The sequence below is a fragment of the Heteronotia binoei genome, chromosome 19 (genome assembly GCF_032191835.1).
Source record: "Heteronotia binoei isolate CCM8104 ecotype False Entrance Well chromosome 19, APGP_CSIRO_Hbin_v1, whole genome shotgun sequence".
Lineage (NCBI taxonomy): Eukaryota > Metazoa > Chordata > Lepidosauria > Squamata > Gekkonidae > Heteronotia > Heteronotia binoei.
Genome location: NC_083241.1, coordinates 33,240,056 through 33,266,375, shown reverse-complemented (window position 1 = coordinate 33,266,375; position 26,320 = coordinate 33,240,056). Strand labels below are relative to the sequence as shown.

Below are 26,320 nucleotides of genomic sequence, written 5' to 3'. Positions count from 1 at the left end.
GCATATCTGATTTACGCTAGAAGCACAGCAGCAGGTTGGGATTTTTCCTCTGGCCACTTGGCAACGTCCCCTTCCTCTGATACAAATCCGGACTTCTTTTTTTGTCTTATCCTGCTTTTCTCCCCAAGGGGACCCACAATCATAAAACCATAGAGTTGAAGGGTCTCCGGGGTCATCTAGTCCAACACCCTGCACAATGCAGGAAATTCATAAATGTCTTTCCCTCCCCACACACCTCCCCTCTTGCACTGAATCCTCACAATAATCCTGTGAGGCGGGTTAGGCAATGTGTTTGCTTGGCCCAAGGACACCCTGCCAGTTTCCATGGCAGAACTGGGATTCAAACCCCAAACCTAGTGTAGAGGTGTCCAAATCTGCTTAACGTAAGAGCCACGTTGAATAAACATCAGGTGTTTGAGAGCCCAAAGATGTAAACATTAGATGTTTGAGAGCTGCAAGGGAAGGAGGGAGGAAGGAAGGAGAATAGATGGTGGGAGGGAGAAGGGGGGTGGAAAGAAAGCAACTTTAAAAGCATTCTCCAAGCCACCTGCTAGTTTGGCTTGGAGAAGTGATTTTAAAGAGAGAAATGCCTTCTCCAAGCCGGCCAACGGGGCAGTGGCGGCTTCAAGAGCCACACAACATGTGTGAGTCACGTGTGGTTCCTGAGCCACATTTTGGCCACTTCTGGCCTACTGAGTCACTCTACTGACTAGAATGCACTGCCCTTTCCAGTTTGCTCAGCTGAGCTGTGGCTCCAAAGGGACGCCCTGGACAGGCTTAGCGAGGGCTGATTGAATTCTTCCCTGAAAGTGTCCAGGGAGCCTTGTGCATTGGGGGGGGGGGGGGGGGGGGAGGGGTAGCTTTTCTGCTTAGAGGCAGTTAGGAAGGGTTGCCAACTTACCGGACCTGCCCTTGTGCCCATGCTTTTTGGAGCCAAATCCCACCCCCACCCCAAACAGGACTTTTTTAGGCACGACGTTTCATCTTGCTGGCTACAGATCCACGCTGCAGTAAAAGGCAGAACCTGGCACCCCTGCGTTAGGAGACCACCTGCTGGATGAATACACGGAGTGAAAAAGTAACTGGGACCAAAGCCTTTTTTCCTTGCGACCTCAGAGGAAAGCTGACAGGCAGGCCCTGCAGAGCTGCCAAATGGGGAAAGAAATAAGAGTTCTGGCCTGCAGAATAGGGTTGCCAACTGACCCAAAGAAAACAGCTCTGGCCTGTTCCTGGGCGCAGGGGTTGCCAACTCACCCCAAAGCCTCCGTCTAGCCTGCTCGTGCACTTTAGAAGCCAAGGTAAAAGGGCTTACTGTGTGGAGGTCCGGGTTTTTCTGAAATCCCCTAAGCCTGGTTGCTTAGAGAAGCGGATTATAGGGTTGCCAGCTCTGGGATTGGAAAATTCCTGGATATTTTGGGGACGGCGACGTTTGGGGAGGGAATAATCCCCCAGAGGCCGCCGTGACAAAGCAGCCATTTTCCTCCAGGGGAGCTGACCTCTGCCTCCTGGAGGGGAGTTGCAATTCCGGGAGATCTCCAGGACCCCCCTGGAGGCTGGCAACCCTGGCAGGAACGCACGGCAAAGCCACGCGGAGACCTCCCCCGCTCCTGGAAGAGCCCCACTTATTCGCTCTACCCTGGGGCTGGCGCCCATCTTCACGCTTTATCAAGGGGTCTTCTTCCGAGCCGGGTGGCGCCTACCTGTCCCCGCCCCACTTCCTGGGGGGGAGGAGGGGGGGATGCAATAAGAGGAGGCGTGGAGGAGGCCAGCCGGGTCTCCCTTCTTGCTGCTGCGCAGTTGCTCCGAGGTAAGAGCCCCGGTTTGCCTCGCCTCGCTTGCAAAACGAGAGTAGATCCGTTCCTGGGCCCTCCCCCCCCTCGGGGGGTGATTGGTTTGGCTTGGCCCGGATTGCTTCCTTTGCACGGCCGGCGCAGGGAGGGCGGGAAGGGCGTTTCCCCCTTGCAAGCGTCGAGGGGAGGGCGACCCCCTGGCAGGGGTTTTGGCTTCCCTCCCCCTCCGGCAAGATTTCAGGCGAGTCCGTGGTTTCTTCTGAATGGATCCAAGCGGGGCAGCCAAAAGCAGCTGAACAAAGTAGGGGTCGAAGGGGCACCTTGGAGGCTTTGAATAAAACTTGTACGAAGACAGCTTCGTCGGTCTTAAAGGTCCCCCTTGACTCTTCCTATGCGGGATGGGAGGGCTGATATAACCCGCGCAAAACGAAGCTGGGAAACAAAATCGAATTGGGTTTTTTTTTGTGGTGGGGGGGGGATTGGTTGGTTGGTTTGCACGTCCCTTTGTTTTGGGCCCTTGGGTCTGCTTAGAGTCTCCTTTCCATCCCGGGTCCCTTCCAGAGGACTCCCGGGGAAGCCGTTCTTCCAAACCTGGATCTGGGAGTTACCACTTCCAGGTCGAGAAATCCCTGGAGATTTTTGGGGGTGGGGGTGGGGGGTGGGTTTGTAAGACCAGAGAATCCACCTTCCGAAGAAGCTACAGATACCAGCGCCATTTTCTCCTGGGGAGCTGGTATCTGTAGAGTGAAGATGAGTGCATTGTGCAGGGGGTTGGACTAGATGACCCTAGAGGTCCCTTCCCAGTCTATGATTCTGTGAGTGGTCATTCTGGGAGAGTCCCCAGGTCCCCCCTGGAGGATGGCAACCCTAACTACTTGTTTAGCTCTCTGCTCCTTCCCCCTGAGGGTGTGGGGTGTGTTCTGGAGAGAGGAGGGGAGGGAAGTGAGCCCCAAACATTATCTGCTTCCCCACCCCTTGTGCCCCCTATCCTACCCAGCCTTACGTTTGCAGGTTTGAATGCTTTCACGAGCAAATAACCTTAAAACAGGAGGGAACTGGATTTAGCTGGGCCTTCTTGTAGGTATGCAGGGGTGTGTGTGTGTGTTTCTATTCCAACTGAGCTTCAAAGGATGTGTGTCTAGAGATACCCAAAAGGATCCCTTCCCACTCCTGCATCTTCCAAAGTTTCTGCTTTCAGAATCCAGACTCTGAAAAGCAAACCTCTCACTTTGCAGTTCCGGAAGCTATCCTGGTTGACCAACTCACGAGAGTGACTGTAATGTGTTTGCAGCTGAAGGGTATAAAGGGTGGCTTCTTTTTGTGTTTTACCCATGCGTGTAAGCAACCGGTAGTTTACTCTAGTCCTCAGAGTTTCTCAACTAGCTCATGGTAGAGCCTCCAGTGTCAAGAGCAGTCTTCTTATCACAGGAAGCTTTTAAAGGAGATAGAGTCATGGAGGATAAGCCTATCAATGGCTTCTAGTCATAGTGGCAGAGGGAAACCTCCACATTGAGAGGCACTAAGCCTCTGAATCCAGAGTCAGGAGGCAACATCAAGGGAAGGCCTTGGCCTTCATGACCTGTTACTTGCCCTCCAGAGGAACTGGTTGGCCACTGTGTGAGACAGGATGCTGGACTAGATGGACCACTGGTCTGATCCAGCAGGGCTCTCCTGATGTTCTTAGGAAGGCCGCAGCCTTTATGCCCGTTCTTGGATGTCTAGAGGAACTGGTTGGCTGCTATATGAAACAGGATGCTGAACTAGATAAACCACTGGTCTAATCCAGCAGCGTTCTTCTTATGTTCTTAGGAAGGTCTTGGCCTCTGTGCCCTGTTGTTGGTTCTCCAGAGGAACTGGTTGGCCACTGTGTGAGACAGGATGCTGGACTAGATGGACCACTGGTCTGATCCAGCAGGGCTCTTCTGATGTTCTTATGAAGGCCTCTATGCCCTCTTGGCTCTCCAGAGGAACTGGTTGGCCACTCTGTGCAACAGGATGCTGGACTAGAGGGACCATTGGTCTGATCCAGGAGGGCTCTTCCGATGTTCTCTGCTGTGCACTTCAGCTGCCATCTTTAAAGGCCTTTTGTAGTGCTTTGGTGATTGTCTCCTAAAGATGTCCTGACCTGGATAGCCCAGGTTAGCCCAGTCTCATCAGATCTCAGAAGCTAAGCAAGGTGAGCCCTGGTTTGTACTTGGAAGGGAGACCACCAAGGGAAGTCCAGGGTCGCTACAGCAGAGGTAAATGATGGTAAACCACCTCTGCTTATCTCTTGCCTTGATCTGGATGGCCGGCATGATATGCATGATGTGGGAAACTGGGGAAGGTGAAAAGCTTGCTAACGGCTTGCTTGTAGGCGAGAGCCCACATCGTTGGATGTACGAAGGGTCTTCTCATGTTGGCAGGCGTATCTCTGAGCATAGCAAAACAGTAAGCAGTGAGGTTGGAAAGTTGTGAATATGATGGACCACATGATAGAGAAGGTTGAGAAAGAAGTACTTTTCTCCCTTTCTCACAATACAAGAACTCGTGGGCACTCAATGAAATTGCTGAGCAGTCAGGTTAGAATGGATAAAAGAAAGTACTTCTTTATCCAAAGGGTGATTAACACGTGAAATTCACTGCCACAGGAGGTGGTGGCTACAAGCATAGCCAGCTTCAAGAAGGGATTGGATAAACATATGGAGCAGAGGTCCATCAGTGGCTATTAGCCACAGCGTATTGTTGGAACTCTCTGCCTGGGGCAGTGATGCTCTGTATTCTTGGTGCTGGGGGGGGGCAACAATGGGAGGGCTTCTAGTGTCCTGGGCCCACTGATGGACCTCTTGATGGCACCTGGGTTTTTTGTCCACTGTGTGACACAGAGTGTTGGACTGGAGGGCCATTGGCCTGATCTAACATGGCTTCTCTTATGTGACGCAGAGTGCTGGACTGGATGGGCCATTGGCCTGATCCAGCATGGCTTCTTTTATGTTCTTATGTGACACAGAGTGTTGGACTGGATGGGCCATTGGCCTGAACCAGCATGGCTTCTCTTATGTTCTTATGTGAAATGTAAGAGGTACAGGCAAAGCTGCCAAACTGAGCACTGTGGACCACAGCAGTAGGACTGCTCTTGAGACTGGAGGCTCTACAGTTGGCTAGTAGAGAAACTTTCCAAGGACTGAATTGAATTTCCCATTGCTTAGCAAGCTTGTGGTGCTACGTGCAGTGAAGCACAAGCGCTAATCATCTTGACAGACTCCTGCAGAAGGAAAGGTAGTGCTTCAGCTTGCTTAGTCCTTCAGCCAGAGCTCCTAATAGCCCACATGCAGGAAGTCTAAGGTATTTGTGCATGAGTGAATTTAAATTATTTCCCGTTCCACCTCCAAAGAGTTCAAGTTGCCATCCTTCATTCTTCCTTTTCCCCTTTGTCCGCTTTAACCCTGTGAGGAAGGCCAGGCTGGGTGTGTCTGTCGAGCTCTAGGTGACTCATGGCCAGGTGGGAATTTGAACTCGGTGTTCCCAGATCTCCCAGCAAAGAATCAGTTTGGTGTAGTGGTTAAGTGTGCAGACTCTTATCTGGGAGAACCGGGTTTGATTCCCCGCTTCTCCACTTACAGCTGCTGGAATGGCCTTGGGTCAGCTATAGCTCTCGCAAGAGTTGTCCTTGAAAGGGCCAATTTGGTGTAGTGGTTGTGTGGACTCTTATCTGGGAGAACTGGGTTTGATTCCCCACTCCTCCACTTGCACCTGCTGGAATGGCCTTGAGGAGATGACTGAGAGGTGATACGATTACCATCTTCAAGTACTTGAAGGGCTGTCTTATAGAGGATGGTACGAAGTCAGACCAGAGCCAACGGGTTGAAATTAAACCAAGAGAGTTTTTGACTAAACATTAGGAAGAACCTCCTGACAGTTAGAGGAACAGGCTTCCTCTAACTCTTCCTCAGGGGGAATAGGCTTTCTCGGGAGAAGGTGGGCTCTCCTTCTTTGGAAGTTTTTAAACAGTCTAGATGGCCATCTGACAGCAATGCTGATTCTATGAACTTAGAAGAAGATGATATTGGGTTTATATATCCCACCCTATACTCAATCTCAGAGCGGTCACAATCTCCTTTACCTTCCCTCCCACAACAGACACCCTGTGAAGTAGGTGGGGCTGAGAGAGCTCTCCCAGAAGCTGCCCTTTTAAGGACAACTCCTACAAGAGCTATGGCTGACCCAAGGCCATTCCAGCAGCTGCACATGGAGGAGTGGGGAATCAAACCCGGTTCACTCAGATAAGAGTCCGCACACTTAACCACTATACCAAACTGGCTCTCAGTGAAAGACCTCAGCTGGGCACAACCATTACACCAAACTGGAGGGCAGGAAGGGTTGTGTCAGTGCCTAGTTCTTGTGGCCCCCTTTTTACACGCTCAAGGTAATGCTGAAGCCATTTTCTCCAGGTCAGTTTTGCCAGGGATCCCGGAGGGATTTTCTTTTTTTACCAACTTCTGGGCATGGAGTAGAGGTCAACTGGGTGCGGGGGAAGAGGTATTTGTGAAGTTCCTGCAATGTGTAGTGGGCTGGACTAGATGACCCTGGAGATCCCCTCCAACTCTTATGATTCTAAAAAGGTAAAGGTAGTCCCCTGTGCAAGCACCAGTCATTTTCGACTCTGGGGTAACGTTGCTTTCACGTTTTCACGGCAGACTTTTTTACGGGGTGGTTTGCCATTGCCTTCCCCAGTCATCTACACTTTCCCCCCAGCAAAATGGGTACTCATTTAACCAACCTCGGAAGGATGGAAGGCTGAGTCAACCTCGAGCCAACTACCTGAACCAGCTTCCGCTGGAATCGAACTCAGGTCATGAGCAGAGGGCTCTGACTTCAGTACTGCAGCTTTACCATTCTGCGCCACGGGCGTCAAAATGGGGAGGGGGCTTGGACAGACAATCAAGGCAGTGTGATTTGTTCAAATGCGATGGTTGTGTTGGTTTGGGGTAGTATAGCAGTAAGTCAGAACATTTGGTAGGTGTGGGGTGGCTCTTCCCAGAGACCAATCTTATCAACATTCGCATAAGAACATAAGAGAAGCCATGTTGGATCAGACTAGTAGCCCATCCAGTCCAACACTCTGTGTCACAAAGTGGCCAAAAAAGCCAAGCACCATCAAGAGGTCCACCCGTTGGGCTAGAAGCCCTCCCACTGTGCCCCCCCACAAGCATCACTGCCCCAGACAGAGAGTTCCAACAATAAACTGTGGCTAATAGCCACTGATGGACCTCTGCTCCATATGCTTATCCAATCCCCTCTTGAAGCTGCCTATGCTTGTAGCTGCCACCTTCTCACCGTGTCACCTGTGATCAGCGCTCACTGGGATCTGCCACCCCCAAGTTGCTAAAACAAAATTATAATGTGCGAGTGGGTGTGTCCTGAGTTCAAATTTCACCCTGGCTGTGAACTTGTTAGGTAGCTTAAGATAAGCCAATTCTTGGCTTTGCCCTCTCCCAGCTGTAGCATTGGGACAGTGTGGGCCTGCCTTTTGCGGGGGTGGCCAAACTTGTTATCGTAAGAGTTACAGAGAATAAACAGATGTTTGAGAGCCACGAGACATGAACATCAGATGAGCGGGGTAGGGAGGGAAGGAAGATGAGGGGGGAGGGAGGGAGAGGTAGAAAGATACAACTTTAACTTTTAAATGCATTCTCCAAGCTGCTGGCTTGGCTCGGAGAAGGGATTTAAAGAAACAAGTGTCTTCTTCATGCTGACCAATGGGGTGGTGGGGCTTTGGGAGCCACAGAGTATATATGAAAGAGCCACATTTAGCTCCCAAGCCACAGTTTGGCCGTCTCTGGCCTATTGTAAGGACTGCAATGAGGTAATACGTGAAGCACTTTGAAACTGGAAAATGCTGTGTACAGTCCTCAGCTGTGGTGCCCGGGTGCCCACCAACACCTTTTCTGGTGCCTACCAAATGTCTTTAAATAGTGGGTAGGACTAAGTAGGACACTTGCCCAGCAGGGCTTCTAACTGGCCTTTGGAGATCTGTTGGGCTGTGTGGATTTTTTAAAAGGTTGCTGTGGGAGCAGCTGCCGTCACAAAGATCTTTGCTGCTGAGGTAAACTGAGGTAGCCATTATATGCCTTCTCCTCCTGGAGCAGCCATTTTGCGGCAGCCGTTTTGTGGTGGTGTCTACCACACCGTGTCAGAGAGCCAGCTTGCTGTAGTGGTTAAGAGCGGAGGACTGTAATGTAAAGAACTGGGTTTGATTCCCTCCTCCTCCTCCTCCTCCATATGAAGCCAGCTGGGTGACCTTGGACCAGTCCCAGTTCTCTCCGAGCTCTCTCAGCCCCACGTACCTCACAGGTTGTCTACTATGAGGAGAGGAAGGAAAGGGGATTGTAAGCTGCTCTGAGATTCCTTCGGGTAGTGAAGGGTGGAATATAAAACCAACTCTCTTTCAGAATCCCAAAGGTGCCCAGAGGCTCCAAAAGGTTGGAGATCCCTGTACTAAGCAATACTATCTACTGCTGTTCTGTTTCCCGAAAACTAAGTCTCTTCTCTCCTCCTTCCAGTCAAGCGGCCATGATGGGCTCATCTGTGAAACCCCAAGAGATGGGACCTCCAGAAAGGATTTTTGCTCCTTCCGGAAGGGTCACAAGAGCCAGGAGAGTTGTTTCGTGTTCAGCTATAAGCTCGGTATGTGTCGTCAAGAGACAGCGGATCGTCTTGGCCATCGTTGCTTGCCTAATTACCGGCACCGTTGCGCAGCGTGAAGGATCTTCAGTTGCACCTTACCAGACTCCGCAAGGCGCAAGAGAAGTATCGTCAGCCTCCTTGTTCTCCCAGTCCTCAAAAGAAGCACGGCGGACGGTTGAAGAAGGCTTCCAAAATCCCTCTATAGAGCTCCAACCGGACTTGCTTTCTCTCGGAAGAAATCTGTCTGCCAGAAACTTGGTGGCTGACCAGGTAGATCCTACAGTTCCCGTTCATATTGCTGGTACCTCCTGGGATCTAAGCAAGGCCTCTGGACTCCTGAGCACTAGTTCTCCTGTAGACAAGAACAGTTCGGAAGTTCTAGCTCTTGCAACTTCCACCATGGGCAGTGTGTTGGCTAAAATGAATACTTCCCTCAATGCTACTTCTAAGGGGCTCAGAGAATCCACAGATGTCTTGCAACCTGTGGAGAAGGAGAACACAGGATTATTTTCCACCATCTCTCCAACATCACCACTCCTTCCAGATGCTGGTAGCTCCTCACGCTTGGATGTGACTCCAACTTCCCAAATGGCTCTTTCTTATTCTTCAACAGTCACCCCTCCAAACACAGCTTCCAGTATTGCTCCATCGACCAGAAACTTAACTTCAGTAAAGCCACCTGCTTCTGCAGATAGCCCTCAAGGTGCAAAGGATCTACCTGGAACATCACAGCCTCTGGTCAATATCAGCCACACAACCCTTCTAGACCTGAAGTCTTCCAGCTACAGGGGTGATGTTCTTCCATCTGCAGAGACCGGCTTTCTCACTCACCGCACTGTGAAAGAAGCATCTGTGAGCCCCAAGAGGTTAGGAACGAGTCTCTCTCTCCCCACAAGAATGGTCCCATCTGAAGCCACCCATGTAGCAATGGATGTCTTCCATTCCAGTAGCACAGTGACAGCCCATAGCTTTTCAGAGTCCATGCTGCATGTTTCTACTGGAATAAGTTCTGCGTCTCTTTCGACACAGTCTCCTGAAGCAACTCCAAGGAGTATAACATCACTTCATGAGGCTGCATTGAATGGCCAAGGACCTGGGGGTACTAAGCCAGCTGCAAGAGACGCTTTAGAAAGCACAGCTGTCCCTACGGCTCTGCCTCGGTCTTCCACTTGGCCCTTATCAAGCTATTCCCAAGCTCACGCTACCCTTCCTGACTTTGTCATGCGTGTGGCCTCCTTGGAGACTGAAGGACTTGCCACTCACAGTCTGTCTTGGCACAGATTGGTTCCTGCAAGCGCAGGATCTCCTAAGTTGAATGATGCTACCGCATTATCCACATTAACTGGTGGAGCCCCAGGGACTGTGGAGAAGGACACAGAGGTTCCTCTGAGCAGAACTTCTCAGATGGAGACCTCAGAGACTCACTCTGGAGTTGGTGAAGGCACGGTTCCATTGGTCCATGACTTGGCAACTGTATCTGCTCCAGCTGGCAAGGAAACTCTGGGTCACTTGTCCACCCTGCAGAACATTCCAGGGTCAGAAGCCACATCTGGATTTCCTGTTAGCAATGCTAGCTTACCTATGTCCCATGCTCCAAGAACTGACCCTGCCTCTTCCAGTGGTGCAGCTAGCCAGATGGAAATGGGTCCCACCACCCACTCCCCTCAGTCATCTCCCGCTGTTTCCCCTAGTGTCCACTTTTCTCTGTCCACCATGCCACTTGAACTTGAAACTGTAACTGCTGATAACGCAACAGAAGCTGTTCTGTTGGCACATGGGAGTACTACGTCAGGGGAAGGCAGCACACGTTTTGGTTCAACCTCTTGGGTCAACATGCCTGCATCTCTTGGTACTACAGAGGAGCGAGATGGCTTCCCAACAACCAGGGTCCATCCAAGTCCTTCTCCAGGTGAAGGAACCAGCCACGAGTGGAAGGAGGGAGTTTCTCCTACTGCGGAGTCATCTGCAGATGTTCCTGGACGTACCTCCATCTTGGATGGCCAGAATGAGTCCACCAGCCTTGAGGCAAGCAGTAGCTTCCTTCCTACAGATGCTTCGAGTCTCCCAACCTTCAGCACGGTACATTCCAGAGGTGTAGAAACTGGGTATGCTCTTTCTTCCTTGCACTCCCAGGTGTCTTCAAGCACCATTGAAGCTCTCCCATCTGAAGGTGTGACTGATTTTGGCAGCTACAGGGAAGAGACACAGCCTGAACTTCATGATAGAACAGGTCCGATCACAGCAGCTGCTGGGAAAGTACCCGAAAGCATCTCAGAGTTATCACTTGTAGCTTCATCTATGGTCTCTTCTTCCAGCACAACTTCAGCAGTGCCTGGAGTTACACCAGGATGGAAGCATTTTGCCTATTCTACAGAGAGGTCAAAACCGATGCCATCTCCACTACGAACTTCCACCTTTCTAGCTACATCTGGGACGGTCACTTCTAAGGAGTCTTCCGAGCCAGAGACTCTAACGGTATCCTTGGCCGCGGACAGAGCTAGTAACATTTCTGTACCCAAGTCTACAACCAAGAGCAACTTACCTGATAGTACCTCAGAGCTACCACTTGGAACATCAGAGGTTGCTCATTCTATAGACTCTTCTTCCAGCTTAACTTCAGCCACGCTTGGAGTTCCATCTGCGTGGAAGCATTTTGTCCTTTCTACGGAGAGGACCAGATCAACACCATCCTTGCCACCAAGATCCACCTTTCTAACTACATTTGGAATGGCCGCTTCTAAGAAGTCCTCTGAGCCAGAGACTCCAACGGTGTCCTCGGCCACAGAAGGAGCTAGTAGTGTTTCTGTGCCCCCATTTACAACAGTGAGCAATGTGCCTACAATGATGAGCACTGCTACTCTGCCTTCCCAGTTCGAAAACACAGCAGGGGTGGTGCAGCCATTCCAGACAACTTTTGGTGGAACACAACAAGCTGAGATGGTCATGGAAAGCCCCTCTACCAGTCCTGGAAGAGAGCTGTTCAACAGAACTCGATCTCAGTGGAGACTTTCTCTTCCAACATTTTCACAAGCTGCAGTCAATAAAACAGAACTCATGGATACCTCTAGGGCAGTTGCTACTTCAACGGGTTTCTTTCTGCATAGCTCGAGCTACAGAAGTTCTTCTCAACGATCTGCCAGTCTCTCACATGTAGTGACCAAGTCTACCATTATTCCTCAAACTAATACTACCCAAGCTGTGACTTCATCATTTACTGCAAAAGATCTGCTGGCACATTCCAGAATCCTTTCCACCACCCAAGCTGTGACTCCATCATCTACCACCACAGATCTGCAGACCAGTTCCAGAATCCTTCCTATCACCCAAGCTATGTCTCCATTATCTTCCACCACAGATCTGCTGGCCAGTTCCAGAATCTTTCCCACCACCCAAGCAGTGTCTCCATCATCTTCCTCCACAGATCTGCAGACCAGTTCCAGAATCTTTCCCACCATCCAAATGGTGTCTCCATCATCTCCTGCAACAGATCAGCAGACCAGTTCTGGAATCCTTCCCACCACCCAAGCATCATCTTCTGCTACAGATCAGCAGACCAGTTCCAGAATCCTTCCCACTACCCAAGGAGTGTCTTCATCATCTTCCATCACAGATCTGCAGACCAGTTCCAGAATCCTTCCTACCACCCAAGCAGTATCCTCATCATCTTCTGCCCCAGATATGCAGACTAGTTCCAGAATCTTTCCCACCACTCAAGCGGTGTCTCTGTCATCTTCCACCACAGATCTGCTGACCAGTTCCAGAATCTTTCCCGCCACCCAAACTGTGTCTCCATCAACTTATGCACCAGATTTGCAGACGAGTTCCGGAATCTTTCCCACCAGCCAAGTGGTGTCTCCATCATCTTCCTCTACAGATCTGCAGACCAGTTCCAGAATCTTTCCTGCCACCCAAGCAGTGTCTCCATCATCTTCTGCTCCAGATATGCAGACCAGTTCTGGAATCCTTCCCACCACCCAAGCAGTGTCTCCATCATCTTCCGCTACAGATCTGCAGACCAGTTCCAGAATCCTTCCCGCCAGCCAAGTGTCTCTATCATCTTCCTCTACAGATCTGCAGACCAGTTCCAGAATCTTTCCCACCACCCAAGCGGTGTCTCCGTCGTCTTCCCCCACAGATCTGCTGACCAGTTCCAAAATCTTTCCCACCACCCAAACTGTGTCTCCATCAACTTCTGCACCAGATTTGCAGACCAGTTCCAGAATCGTTCCCACCAGCCAAGTGGTGTCTCTATCATCTTCCTCTACAGATCTGCAGACCAGTTCCAGAATCTTTCCTGCCACCCAAGTAGTGTCTCTGTCGTCTTCCCGCACAGATCTGCTGACCAGTTCCAGAATCTTTCCCACCACTCAAACTGTATCTCCATCATCTTCTGCCCCAGGTATGCAGACCAGTTCTGGAATCCTTCCCACCACCCAAGCAATGTCTCCATCATCTTCCGCTACAGATCTGCAGACCAGTTCCAAAATCTTTCCCACAATCCAAACTGTGTCTCCATCATCTCCTGCAACAGATCTGCAGACCAGTTCTGGAATCCTTTCCACCACTCAAGCAGTGTCTCCATCTTCCGCTATAGATTTGCAGACCAGTTCTGGAATCCTTCCCACCACCCAAGCGGTGTCTCCATTATCTTCTTCCACAGATCTGCAAACCAGTTCTGGAATCCTTCCCACCACCGAAGCGGTATCTCCATCATCTTCCTCCACAGATCTGCAGACCAGTTCCAGAATCCTTCCCACTACCCAAGCAGTGTCTCCATCATCTTCCTCCCCAGATCTGCAAACCAGTTCTGGAATCCTTCCCACTACTCAAGCAGTGTCTCCATCATCTTCCTCCAAAGATCTGCAGACCAGTTCTAGAATCCTTCCCACCACCCAAGCAATGTCTCCATCATCATCCTCCACAGATCTGCAGTCCCATTCCGGTATCCTTCCCACCACCCAAGCAGTGTCTCCATCATCTTCTTCCACATATCTACAGACTAGTTCTGGAATCCTTCCCTCCACCCAAGCAGTGTCTTCATCATCTTCTTCCACATATCTACAGACTAGTTCTGGAATCCTTCCCACTACCCAAACAGTGTCTCCATCATCTTCTGCCCCAGATCTGCAGACCAGTTCTGGAATCCTTCTTACCACCCAAGCAGTGTCTCTATCATTTTTCTCCACAGATGTGCAGGCGAGTTCTGGAATCCTTCCTGCCACTCAAACAATGTCTCCATCATCTTCTGCCCAAGATCTGCAGACCAGTTCTGGAATCCTTTTTACCACCCAAGCAGTGTCTCCATCATCTTCCACACATCTGCTGGCCAGTTCCAAGGTCCTTTCCACCACTCAAGCTGTGTCTCTGTCTTCTTCTGGCACAAATCTGCTGGCCAGTTCAACCACCCAAGCTGTGTCTCCATCATATTCTGCCACAGAGCTGCCAGCCAGTTCCAGAATACTTCCTGCCACCCAAGCTGTGTCTCCGACATCTTCCCCCACAGATCTGCTGGTCAGCTCCTCCATCCAAGCTGTTTCCCCATCATCTTCTGCCACAGTTCCACCAGCCAGTTCCAGAATCGTTCCCACCACTCAAGCCACGTTTCTGCAATCTTCCATGACAGATCCCATGGACAGTTTCACCACCCAAGCTGTGTCTCCATCATCTTCTGCCACAGATCTGTCAGCAAGTTCTAAAATCCTTCCCACCACCCAAACTGCATTTTCGTCATCTTCCACCACAGATCCCCTGACCAGTTCCAGAATCCTTCCTGCAGCATCCATGTTGACTACAAGGGCTTCTTGCAGTGATGCCCATTGTCTGAACAACACCCACCCTGCATCCTTTGCTTCACTTCCAAGGACATCTGCTCAGCTGCCCGTGACTTCTCAAACCCTTTCCCCAATGGTCTTGGTTACTACCCTGGGGTCAACAGTTGGAATGGAGGGGACCATGGGTGGTTCCTCCTCCAGGGTGGACACCCCAAAGGTGACCTACACAATAGCACTCACTGGCATGAAACCAGGGACAATAGCCAGAGACAATTCTACTTCAAAACACCTTGTGTCAGCAACAAGAGCTTCAACAGTTGGCCAGACTGCTGAGAGAGACAACATCACTTTGAGCAGAAGAACACTGGCTGTGTCCATTCTGTCCCTGGAGTTCCACCTTACCAGAATTGATTACACAGAAAGTTTGGCAAATAAGTCTTCTGCCAGATACAAGAAGCTGGAGAGAGAGGTTATTTTAACTGTAAGTATTTCCTTGAGATATCTTAACTCGCTGTTCATTGAAAAAAACAAAAGGAATATGGTTATCTAGTTCCAAGGTGGAAAAGTCAGACTTGATCAAATACCTATTAAGCTCAGATTTGGAGAGACCTTAGGTAGGACGTCATGGCTCAGTAGTAGAGCTTCTGCTTGGCATGCAGAAGGTCCCAGGTTCAATCCCCGGCATCTCCAGTGAAAGAACCAGGTAGTAGATAATGGGAAAGTCTTTGACCTGAGACGCTGACTCAGTGGTAGGGAAAGGCTCAGGTTCAATCCCTGGCACTTCCAGTTGAAAGGACCAGGCCATATGGTACGTCATATGGTATACTACTGCCTGAGGCCCTGGAGAACAGCTGCCAGTCTGAGTAGACAATACTAATGGACAATGAGTCTGATCCAGTGGAAAGCATTTCTGTACCACCTGATCTCCCAGATCCTAGGCCAAAACTGTAGATGCTACACTGCACTACCTTCTCCAGATCTAATCACAGATTGCCAGCAAGGTAACTAGTTTTGGCCTTATGGATCACATTTTTATTCCTTCAAGCTCATGGCAACATACAGGGTTGGGGAGGGGCCATGGCTCAGTGGAAGATCCTCTGCTTTGCATGCAGAAGGTCCCAGGTTCAATCCCCGGCATCTCCAGTTGAAAGGACCAGGCAGGAGGCGATGTGAAAGATTTCAGCCTGAGACTCTGGAGAGCTAGTGCTGTTGTGAGTAGGCAGTACTGACGGTGCCCAGTTAGGACCAGTGATCTGATTCAGTCTAAGGCAGCATGCATGTTCATGTGTAGTGCCTAAAGGTATTACTGTTTTGTGGGTGAGGGACTCCAGTTGCTGGATTCATGGCTGCTTTTCAGAAATACTTGGCGAGTCAGAAACATAGCTTGAGTTTCAGTCATCTGTTATGATTATTTTACGGCATTCCGATTGTGGATGATCCACCTTGCTTTGGAGCCTTGTGGTGCCATAAAGATGAGCAAGATTTTATCCTAGCATCTGCTGTGGTGGGCAAGAATCCATCTCATCAGATGGTTGAGGTGGGGTCTTTGTTGGTGGTCATGGGAGGGTCCGTCTTGGGCAGGCCGATGAAGCAGATTTGAGACCATGTAAACAGATGCTTGGATTTTTAATAATAATAATTTTTATTTATATCCCGCCCACCCCGCCGAGGCAGGCTCAGGGCGGCTTACAGACATGGAAAGTGCCATAATTACAATAAATACATTATGCAATAAAATACAGTAAAATACATTTAAATAATTTAATTAAAACCACAACAGTTACGGTGCTATAATACAAGACAGTATACCGTATTTTTCGGTCCATAAGACGCACCGGACCATAAGACGCCCCCCCCCCCTTCATTTTGTTTCGCAGCCTCGTTTTGCTGCCTCTGCCTCCACCGGCTCGTCTTCCTGCCCCCGAAGAGGCGGAGGCCGGGTGAGGGCGCTGAGGTGGCACTAGAAGCCACAGAACCGGCCCTTTGTCCGTCTCCTGGCTTCTCCTTTCTTCCCCCTCGCTGCCAAGGGGGAAGAGCCTTTGCGGCATGGCCTCCAAAGAGGCTAGTTTTGCTGCCTCTGCCTCCGCCGGCTCGTCTTCCCGCCCCCTGGAAGAGGCGGAGGCCGGGCGAGGGCGCTGAGGCGGCGCATTGAAGCCACGGAGCCGGCGCTTCATCCGTCTCCTGGCTTCTCCTCCCTGCCTCGCCGCCTTCACGATGGTAGAGGAGGACGGGGGGGGGGGGGGGCGGCAGACCAGCTGGCGGCGCGACCAGCAGCGGGAGCCGGCGAGGCGAGAGCGAGACCAGCGGGGCCCGGCCATTGCCTGCCAAGGTGAACTCTTTTTTTCCTTATTCGCTCCATAAGACGCACACACTTCCCCCCTCCAATTTTTTTTGGGGGGGGGAAGTGTGTCTTATGGTCCGAAAAATACGGTATATCAGATGGCTAAAGAAACTTGTTAGTCTTTGGGGTCCTTGAAGTCTCCTCCTTACTTCTTTCTGCCACAGAATAATGCAGCTGCTTCTCTGGAGTTATTGACCTTTCCAAGGCAAGTCGAAGGTGCCACCTGTCTTGCAGATGGTTAAGCCTTTGCCCATCTTGGCCAGATGCTCAGGTGGCCAGTTGGGGCTAGAATGAGTTTTCTGTGCCAAACCAGTGGAGGAGATAGCCCATCTTGGCACCTCTTGAAACCGCTTTTCTTCCTCCTCCTCCTCCTCCTCCTCCATTTGTGTATGTGCGTGTCCGTGCCTGGAAATCATGGTGCCCTCTGGCAACTCCTACTGGGACATGGAGGATGTTCAGAAAAGTGGCTTGATAACAGCCTGGCTTTGCCTCCTGGACCTGGTATTCCAAGGAGGTCTCTCATCCAAGTAGTTTCTGAGATCTGACGAGATCGGGCTTGCCAGGGCTATCCAGGTTAGGGCAAAACTGGGTGTTCTTGAGCCCATAGTGAGAAGGGAAGCAGATCGCTTCCGCCTGGACAAATAAGAGTCCGCACGTCACTCTGGATGAAGCTGCTATCTTGGTAGGGGAATGTCATGCCTTGGAAAAGGGGTGCTACCAATTGCTGCCACCACTCGGGGTTAAGGGTCTCCTTGAGAAGACCCAGAGTACCCTCCCAATCCCTTCGGGCCACCTTTAGTTTAGGCCGAATAATAGGCGTGAGGACCGGGCAGAGTGAACAACAGAACAAAAGGTTTATTTAACAGATCAGTTTAGTGCAATATAAACAAACAGGGCACATTAAACAGTCAAAGGGGTGAAGGGGAAATGAACAAATGCCCTAAGGTAGTGGCTCCCAACTAGGGTTGCCAAGTCCAATTAAAGAAAAATCTGGGGACTTTGGGGGTGGAGCCAGGAGACTTTGGGGGTGGAGCCAAGAACAAGGATGTGACAAGCATAATTGAACTCCAAGGGAGTTCGTGCCATCACATTTAAAGAGACAGCACACCTTTTAAAATGCCTTTCTTCCATAGGAAATAATTAAGGATAGGGGCACCATATTTTGGGGCTCATAGAATTGGACCCTCTGGTCCAATCGTTTTGAAACTTGGGGGGTATTTTGGGGAGAGGCACTAGATGCTATACTAAAAATTTGGTGCCTCTACCTCAAAAAATAGCCCCCCCAGAGCCCCCAATACCCACAGATCAATTTCCTATTATTCCCTATGGGAATCGTTCTCCATAGGGAATAATAGAGTGCCTAGTAGACATTTCCCTCCCCCCCACGCTTTCTAAAGGGGGGAGGGCCTCCAAACTAGGGAATCCCCTGCCCCCTCCCTCTCTCACACACACACACTTACCAGATCTTCCTCCGGACAACTCTACTTCCTGTGAAAACGAAAGCAAAGAAAGGGAGGGGCCGTTCTCAAAAGCCCTTCCTGCTTCTGGCTTCCTGCCCAGCCTTAAAGGGGCAGACATTTTGCAAACGGCTCAGGAGCTCTACAACATGAAGCCTAAAGGTATGTTCTCCCCCCCTCCCCCCCCCACCCCCGCTTCCAGAGTTTTGAAAAGCGGGAGGTGAGGCTGTGAAACCAGAAGTCTCCCGCCAGAGCGGGAGATTTGGGAAGCCTACTCCCAACCCTTTTGGCACCAGAAACCAGTTTAGTGGAAGATAGGGACCGGTGGGGGATGCTGCGGTTTTTGCCACCCCAGGCTGCCCCCTCCTCCCCGTCCCTGCCCCCCCATGGGGTCTTTAAATGAGAGGCAGGCAAAGGTCACTGCTGCACTGCCCCTTCCACCCACTCAGGACCCGGGCGGATGAAAGAGGTGGTGCTTCAGAGGGAGGCTGCGCTACATCTTTTGCCTGCCTAGGTCCCAGGTGGGCGGAAGGGGAGGCAGGGCTGCTCTGCGTCACTGTGAAACCACCTCTCCTCCCCTGCTTTCCCCAGGTAGGTGAAAGGGGAGGTGTAGCACCTTTGCCTTACTCTATGGCCCAGTTGCTAACAGGCCACGTACCGGTCCTGGCCCACGGCCCAGGGGTTGGGGACTCCTGCCTTAGCGCATCTGGACTTACTAGGCTTCCCAATCCCCAGGTCCCAGCAGGGATCCCCCGGTTTTACAGGCTCCCCCCCTCCCCCAGCCACCTGGCCAGCGGGAGAAGCCCTGCCCCCACAGCCATTTTGCACCTCCATGAACGATTCCCATAGGGAAAGATGAGGAATTGATCCATGGGTATCGGGGGCTCTGAGGGGGGCTGTTTTTTTAGGTAGAGGCGCCAAATTTTCAGTATAGCATCTAGTGCCTCTCCCCAAAATACCTCCCAAGTTTCAAAAGGATTGGACCAGGGGGTCCAATTCTATGAGCCCCCAAAGAAGGTGCCCCTATCCTTCATTATTTTCTACGGAAGGAAGGCATTTTAAAAGGTGCGCTGTCCCTTTAAATGTGATGGCCAGAACTCCCTTGGAGTTCAATTATGCTTGTCACACCCTTGCTCCTGGCTCCACCCCCCAATGTCTCCTGGCTCCACCCCCAAAGTCCCCAGATATTTCTTGAATTGGACTTGGCAACCGTAGGACTTACTGTCCCTTGACTGTCTCAGTCAGAGCTGGGCCCTCTCTCTCTCAAGGCGAGGGTCCTCCCTGCACTACCCCTTCCTCAGCTCTGCCTCCCAGGAAAAGAACAAAGGCTTCCACCTCCCAGGCCTTTTATTCAAGCTCTCCTTGGCTCAAAATGGCGCCAAAACCTTCCAGGGCTTCTGGGAGTTGTAGGCCCTTCCCACTACTACCACTCAGGCTTTCCTGGGCCCACAGGCCTCTAAGGCACAGCCCAGATCATGACAAGGAGAGACTCCAAATAAGGGATTCCAGGTAGCAGTAAAGTTTGCTGGTGAGCATCGTTTTCTCTGTGCCAGGGGCTCTCAACAGGGTGCCCCCTGCCAGATGTTTTTAGAAAGTGGGTAGTGCCAGATGGAGCTCTTGCCCAGCAAGCCTTCTGATTGGCCATTGGCAACTTGATTGGCTGTGCAGATTTTTTTTTCAAAAGGAATGTTTTTCACAAGGAATGGTACCATAGAGTTCCCCTCCCAAATGGCTAGAGCATCCAGGCAAACCATAGAGTTTTCCCGGAAGCTCCTAGAGCGGACAGCATGTGACGTTGCCAGTGCAACAACACTCGTGAGTGACATCATCGTGCCGTGTGTGCAAAAAAAAAAAAAAAAGTTCCCTGCCGGAGGCCGTGGGGGATTTGGCAACCCTAGCAGCCGCTATCGCAGTGCAATGATCTTCACTGAGTGACTGAAGGTAAGATGCGGTGGCCATTTTGTGGCTGGCTGTGTCTTCAGCCACATCCATTTTGTGGTGGCCATTTTGTGGCTGCATCTATCAATGGCTGCCAAGTATACTCTCTGGCATCCTAATTAACAAAAGAGCCGGTTTGATGTAGTGGTTAAGAGTGGTGGACTCTCATCTGTGGAAGTGGGTCTGATTCCCCCCTCCTCCACATGCACCCAGTTGGGTGACCTTGGGTCAGTTATGGTTCTCTCAGAGCTCTCTCAGCCGCATCGCCCTTACCGGATATCTGTTGTGCAGAGAGGAAGAAAGGTGATTGTCAGCCAGTCTGAGACTCCTTCGGGTAGTGAAGGGCAGGGTATAAAAACCAACTCTTCCTCTTCTTGCTTTTCAATCCCTTTTTAACTAGAGAACGAAAAAGTTGAACCTGGAACTTCCTGCATCCAAAGCAGGTCTTCCACTGAGCCAGGTGTAGATCAATAAGGATCCCTTGTTTGTGTCTATGATTAGAAGGGATGGGGAAGGAGAACTGCACTGAGCTTGCTCTCCAAGGGTTTGTTGCCAACCAAATTGCAGAATTCTGCACTCTGCAAAATATTACCACAGAATTCTGTGTTCTCCTAAATAGTACTGTAGTAGACCAATCTGTTGAAGGAGCTCTCTCTTTTGCTTTCAGCTCAACAAAATGCTGTCTTTCTACGAGACCTTCCTTCGAGCAAACGTTCTCCGTTTCTTGTGAGTACTTGATCAAACGCATTTGTTCAGCTTCCAGAACTAGGGTTGACAATCTTCAGGGGGCACCACTGTTCTCCAAACAATAGAGATCAGTTCCCTTGAAATAAATGGCTGCTGTGGAGGGTACCCAACTGTGATCCTTCTTCCTCCCCAGACTTCACCATCAAAATCTCCAGCTATTTTCTCAGCCCGGAGTTAGCAACCCTATGAATCCAGAATAAAATGTATATAAACCAGAATGGCCCGTCCAAGGAGGTCAGAACGGTCCCCATTCTCCTGGCTGTTTGCAAACTTTGCAAAATTGAATTATTCAAGAAGGCTTTTCTGCCCAGGCGGTAGACTTGCACTGTACCAAATGATTCACAAAGTTATTCACAAAAATCATTAGGGATGACGGTTTATGTTGTTGTAACTAGATGCTGAAACTTGGGTCATCCTTTGTAATTTTGCATTGTTTAATATGTCATGTTAAAACTGAGGCCAGGGGTGGTCAAACTTGCTTAACATAAGAGCCACATAGAATAAATGTCAGAGGAAGGAAGGGAGGGAGGAAGGAAGGAAGAAAGAAGGAAAATAGATGGGGGAGAGAGGTGGAAAGAAAGCATTCTCCAAGCTTCTGACTGGCTTGGCTTGGAGAAGTGATTTAAAGAGAGACATGCCTTCTCCAAGCAGGTTGATGGGGCAGTGGAGCCTTGAAAAGCCACGCAATATGTGTGGAGGAGCCACACAGGGTTCCTGGGCTGCAGTTTGGCCTCCCTGGCTTGGGCGTTGCTTCAGTTTTGTTTTTAGACTTCTGGTTGGTTCTACAGCCCTATTGCATTATTGAATGTTCCATCCCGTCGACTATTGACTCACTCTGGGTAATCCATCTTGAGTCCGAGTAGTAAAGGTGGACTACAGATATCATAGACAAATTAGCTTAACCCAGAATCTAGGATAAGGTTTTAACCTGGACAAGATATCGTGTTGACAGAGCACAGGTGAGCTTGGAGAGAATCTTCTTTGACAAAATAGTTCCTGAACCAAGAGTGATCTCTTAGGATACTTTCATGTATCTTGAAGGGTTGTAAGCCACAGTTTGGTGGGAAAACTGGGCCTGGTCAACGTCCTGGTTCCCCTTTTCTGCAGGAATGGCTCTGTGATAGCCCAGACCGAGGCTGTGTTCAGAGGAGACGGCCTTGTCCCCACGCCCTCGGACATGATTCGTATGATAGTCACCACGGTGGAGCAAAGGGAGATGGATGCCTTCTTTGACTGGAGGGTGGACCTGAGGTCCCTCCGCTGCAACGGTGAGCACTAGTGAAGCTAAGCATGGTGCAAATTGTGGGTTCTCCTTGCTGGAGTGGTGCCCCCCCGGTGGGCATAGGGATGAAGTTTTGGCAACCGAAAATGGTCTTTGGGGGGTCACTGCAGCAGAAAGTCTAAATGTATTTATTTAAAAACATTTACATTTAAAACAATTAAGTTGTAACTAGATGCTGAAACTAAGGTCACCCTACTATGGAGTTTTGCATCATTTAATGTGTCATGTTAGGATTTAGGACAGGGGTGGTCAAACTTGTTTAATGTAAGAGCCGCATAGAACAAATTTCAGGTGTTTGAGAGCTGGCAGGGTGGGAGGAAGGAACGAACTTTTCTTCCTTATAACGGTCAAGGTGCCTAACAACACAATTTTTTTAAAAAAAGATATAAAACCCAAAATTTAAAATCACAATTCAGAACTTCTAGCAAACTTAACCAAGTGCGGTCCTAAATAAAGCCATCTCTTGTTGCCTTCTAAAGATTGAAAATGAGAGGGCCAAGTGCGCCTCCCTGGGGAGGTGGTACCATAATTGTGGGGCTGTCACACTGAAAAGGCTCTGTCACATGTACCCACTGGACAAGCTTCTTTGATTGATGGGACAGTTGGGAGGGCCCCTCCCTGGGATCTTAATTCTGGGGCAGGAACATATCGGAGAAGAGAGCCCTTCAGACACCCCACTCCTGAGCCATGTCGGGTTTTAAAGCTCAAAACCAACACCTTGAATTGGGCTCTGGAGTAGATCGGTAGTCTGTAATTGCTATAGTGTCGGGGGTCACATGCTCCCAGTAGTTGGCTTTGACCAGCAGCCTAGCTTCAGTGTTCTGCACTAGCTGCAGCTTCCGAACACTCTTCAAGGGGAACCCCAAGCAGAGCGCATTGCAGTAGTCCAGACTAGATGTAACTAAGGTGTGGATTACTCTGGTGAGATGTGCCTGAACCAGAAATATGCTTTCCCTCCCCCAATTTGCTTGTGCTTTCAAATCGGAGAATTATGTATAATGTGACATTAAATTAGTGGTAGTCCTAGCCGGGGAAAACAAAACTTTGCACATCTTGCTGCATCTTGCTATGGATGGAGATTTGCTTCAGCACACAAAACGTAAAGACCAGGAGTGGCCAAACTTGCTTAATGTAAGAGCCACATAGAATACACATCAGATGTTTGAGAGCCGCAAGACATGAATGTTAGATGTTTGAGAGCTGCAGGACAAGAAGGGAGGGAGGGAAGAGAGCAAATAGATGGGGGAAGGACGAGGGAGGGAGGGTTAGAAAGAAAGCAATTTTAACTTTAAATCCATTCTCCAAGCCACCAGCCGGCTTGGCTTGGAGAAGTGATTTAAAGAGAGAAATGCCTTCTCCAAGCTGGCCAACGGGGCGGTGAAGGCTTTGAGAGCCACACAATATGTGTGAAAGAGCCACATGTGGCTCCCGAGCCACAGTTTGGCCACCCCTGTTATAGACTATCATCCAGGAGACCCCAGAAGGGAAGACATTGAGTGCTTTCACACACATTAAATAAAGCACTTTCGGTCCACTTTACAACTGGATTTTACTGTGTGAAGTGGCAAAACCCACTTGCAAACGGTCGCAGAAGTGGATTGAAACTCCCTTATTTGGCATGTGTGAAAGCACCTATTGTGTGATCAGGAAACAATCCACACAGGAGGGGTTACTAACAAACCTAGCTGGAGGCAGCATCTGTCTGCTGTGCTCTCCCCAGAGGACCTTGACGACGTGCTCTTCCTTTGCTAGGGTTCAGCTTGAAGAACTTGGACCCTGAGGTGCTGGCTGTCTCCTTCACTGTTCTCGGACAGGGGTCCTTCGCAACATTTGGTGGCTTGACCGACTGGGGACCTTTGGAAAGAGTGAGAGATGAGGTAGGATGCAGAGTGATGGCTACACGGCTTCAGCGACCCCTGGCTGAAAATCCGTACACCGACGAACTCAATCGTAGCCTTTTTCTGTCTGCAGGTGGTCCGGTCGCTCGACGTTCGGTACAGAGTGCAGAACTTCTCGCTTGTTCAAGTCAGGTATCGTTGAGTCGATTTCTCACGTTGCAGGGTCAGTGTGCGGCTCGCCGGTTGGGGTTGTATTGCGTTGCGGGGGGGGGGGGGGGCAGGATTGATTCTGCACAAGCCCGCTGGTCAGGATGGCCGTCGGTCAGCCTGGTTCAGCTGCTTCAAATGCACAGCCTTGCAGAGATTTTTCTTGCCGCTGACTTCGTTTCTAGCTCGCCTTTCTCACCCTCTGAAACAATGGCTTGATGGAGAGCTCTCACGTCCACCCACTTAGTTTAACAGGTGGCCGTACGGGAGATTCTGCCGTCAGACCGGTACGTGCATACCCCAGAAGGGTTCACAGGAAGTCTCCCGGATTATAAAGCACAAAAAAAAAAAGGTCTGGAGACCACGCCTACAAGGCTAATATGTTTTCTGTTGTGCAGAAACGTCCAAGGTGACCTGGACGTAAGTGGAGAGATCTGTGTGAACACAGCTGCTCATGTGGACATCAGCTGGGCTCTGGAAGCACTGAAGGGGCTTGTGAACTATTCGGTGGATCTGGGCTCCATCTGCATCAATGGTTTGTAGCAGCCGGCCAAGGCGGACTTCTGCCTGACTCATTTCTGGGTTGGCGATGGGCCTCGGGGGGAGAGGAATCCTGTCCAGTCTGACGTGATGCTCTGATTCTTAGGCTCCAGGCTGAGTTTGCAGATCTTTCCAGTTTCCTTCTTGGTAACCAACCGAATCTTCAGTGAGAAACTGCTGGATCGTTCTTCTACAGCGCACCAGAGCCTCTCCTGGGATCTCTCAAAAGCGGTAGGCAGAAAACATCAATACGAAAGACCAGGGTGGCCAAACTTGCTTAACATAAGAGACACATAGAATGAATGCCGCAAGACATGAATGTCGGATGTGGAAGGAAGGAAGGAAAATAAATGGGAGGTGTAGGTGGAAAGGAAGCAACTTTAAATGTATTCTCTAAGCCATTGGCTGGATTGGCTTGGAGAACTGATTTAAAGAGACAAATGCTTTCTCCAAGCCAGCTGACGGGGTGGTGGAGGCTTCAAGAGCCGCACAATAAATATGAAAGAGCCACAGTTTGGCCACCCCTGCAATAGACTTTTTAAAAAGACCCCAACTTTCGTTTTTCCTTTAGCAATTCTTTATATTTTTCTGGGTGGCTTCTCTTAGCAGCAAAGTTCTAAGGGTAGCTCACGCGGTATAAAGCCGAATAACATCAGCAACCGAAAAAGCAAAGAATCAAAAACAAACTGTTGTCCTAATTTGGGGAAGGGCAGCAAATTGTCAAATCAAATGTATGAGCGAAGAAACAGGTGATCTGGTGTAATGTAGAGGTTAGGGTGGGATTAAGTGCCTGGGTTCAAATCCCCATTCTCCCATCTGTTACTTTAAGAACATGAGAAGAGCCCAGCTAGATCAGACCAGCGTTTACAGTGGCTGTTACCATTTGTTCTTTCAGCTGATGCACACGCTGGGGAAGTACAAAAATCTCCTGCAAGTGACCATTCGTGAGGTCAGGTAAGGAAACGTGCAACTGCTGTAATATCTAGCTCTGGGGTTTCAAACATGTGGCCCGGGGGCCGAATTAGGCCCCGGAGGGCTCCTAACAGGCCCCGAGCGACTGGCTGTCATCTGCTTCCTTCTCTCTCTCTCTTGCTTCCTTCTGCATCACAGCTTGCTTTGCCAGGCTTGCTCAATTGCACAGGAGCTACAGAGCAAGGCCTCTGTTTTCTCCATTGGCTGAGGCACCTCTCTAGGGAAGGAAGGTGGGGAGACCTTGCTTTGCCAGGCTTGCTCAATCGCACAGGAGCTACAGAGCAAAGCCTGTTTTCTCCATTGGCTGAGGCACCTCTCTTGGGAAGGGAGGGGGGGAGACCTTGCTTTGCCAGGCTCTCTCAATTGCACAGTAGAGCTACTGAGCCAAGCCTCTTTTCCTTCTATTGGCTGAGGCGCCTCCCCTTCCTGGCCCCCTGGGAAAGGAAGGAAAGAGCCAGAGCTTCCTTTGCCCAGTTCCCTGGATCCCATGGGAAAAATACAAAGAAAGCACCTTTTATGATCAATGAGTGCTAATGTATTAATCATGTTTTATTTTAAGTTTTTAAAAAATCTTTAATTGTGTTTGCCTGTGTCCTTTATAAAGTTTATATCTCTGCTACCTGGCACTACATTTTATGACACGCATAGCTTGGCCTAGTATGGTCTCATTTCCTTCAGATTTGGCCCTCATAACAAATGAATTCGACACCCCTGATCTAGCCGGTCTTGGGTGCTATTCTCTTTATGAGCCTTGAATTTGGTGTAGGCGTA

At 50.2% G+C, this 26,320-nt stretch overlaps 1 protein-coding gene across 1 annotated transcript in view; it reads left to right on the top strand.

Annotated features, from left to right (window-relative positions):
• The first annotated feature begins 1,693 nt into the window (after positions 1–1,693).
• Positions 1,694–26,320, top strand: part of LOC132587854 (mucin-2-like) — a 33,445-nt gene continuing 8,818 nt past the window's right edge. Inside the window, exons 1-9 of the mRNA XM_060260242.1 lie at positions 1,694–1,807; positions 8,333–14,708; positions 20,631–20,689; positions 21,818–21,978; positions 23,745–23,869; positions 23,964–24,022; positions 24,436–24,572; positions 24,684–24,808; positions 25,473–25,531. Coding sequence (XP_060116225.1) covers positions 8,343–14,708; positions 20,631–20,689; positions 21,818–21,978; positions 23,745–23,869; positions 23,964–24,022; positions 24,436–24,572; positions 24,684–24,808; positions 25,473–25,531 — 7,091 coding nt within the window. The 5' untranslated portion in view covers positions 1,694–1,807; positions 8,333–8,342. The remainder of the gene's footprint in view (positions 1,808–8,332; positions 14,709–20,630; positions 20,690–21,817; positions 21,979–23,744; positions 23,870–23,963; positions 24,023–24,435; positions 24,573–24,683; positions 24,809–25,472; positions 25,532–26,320) is intronic.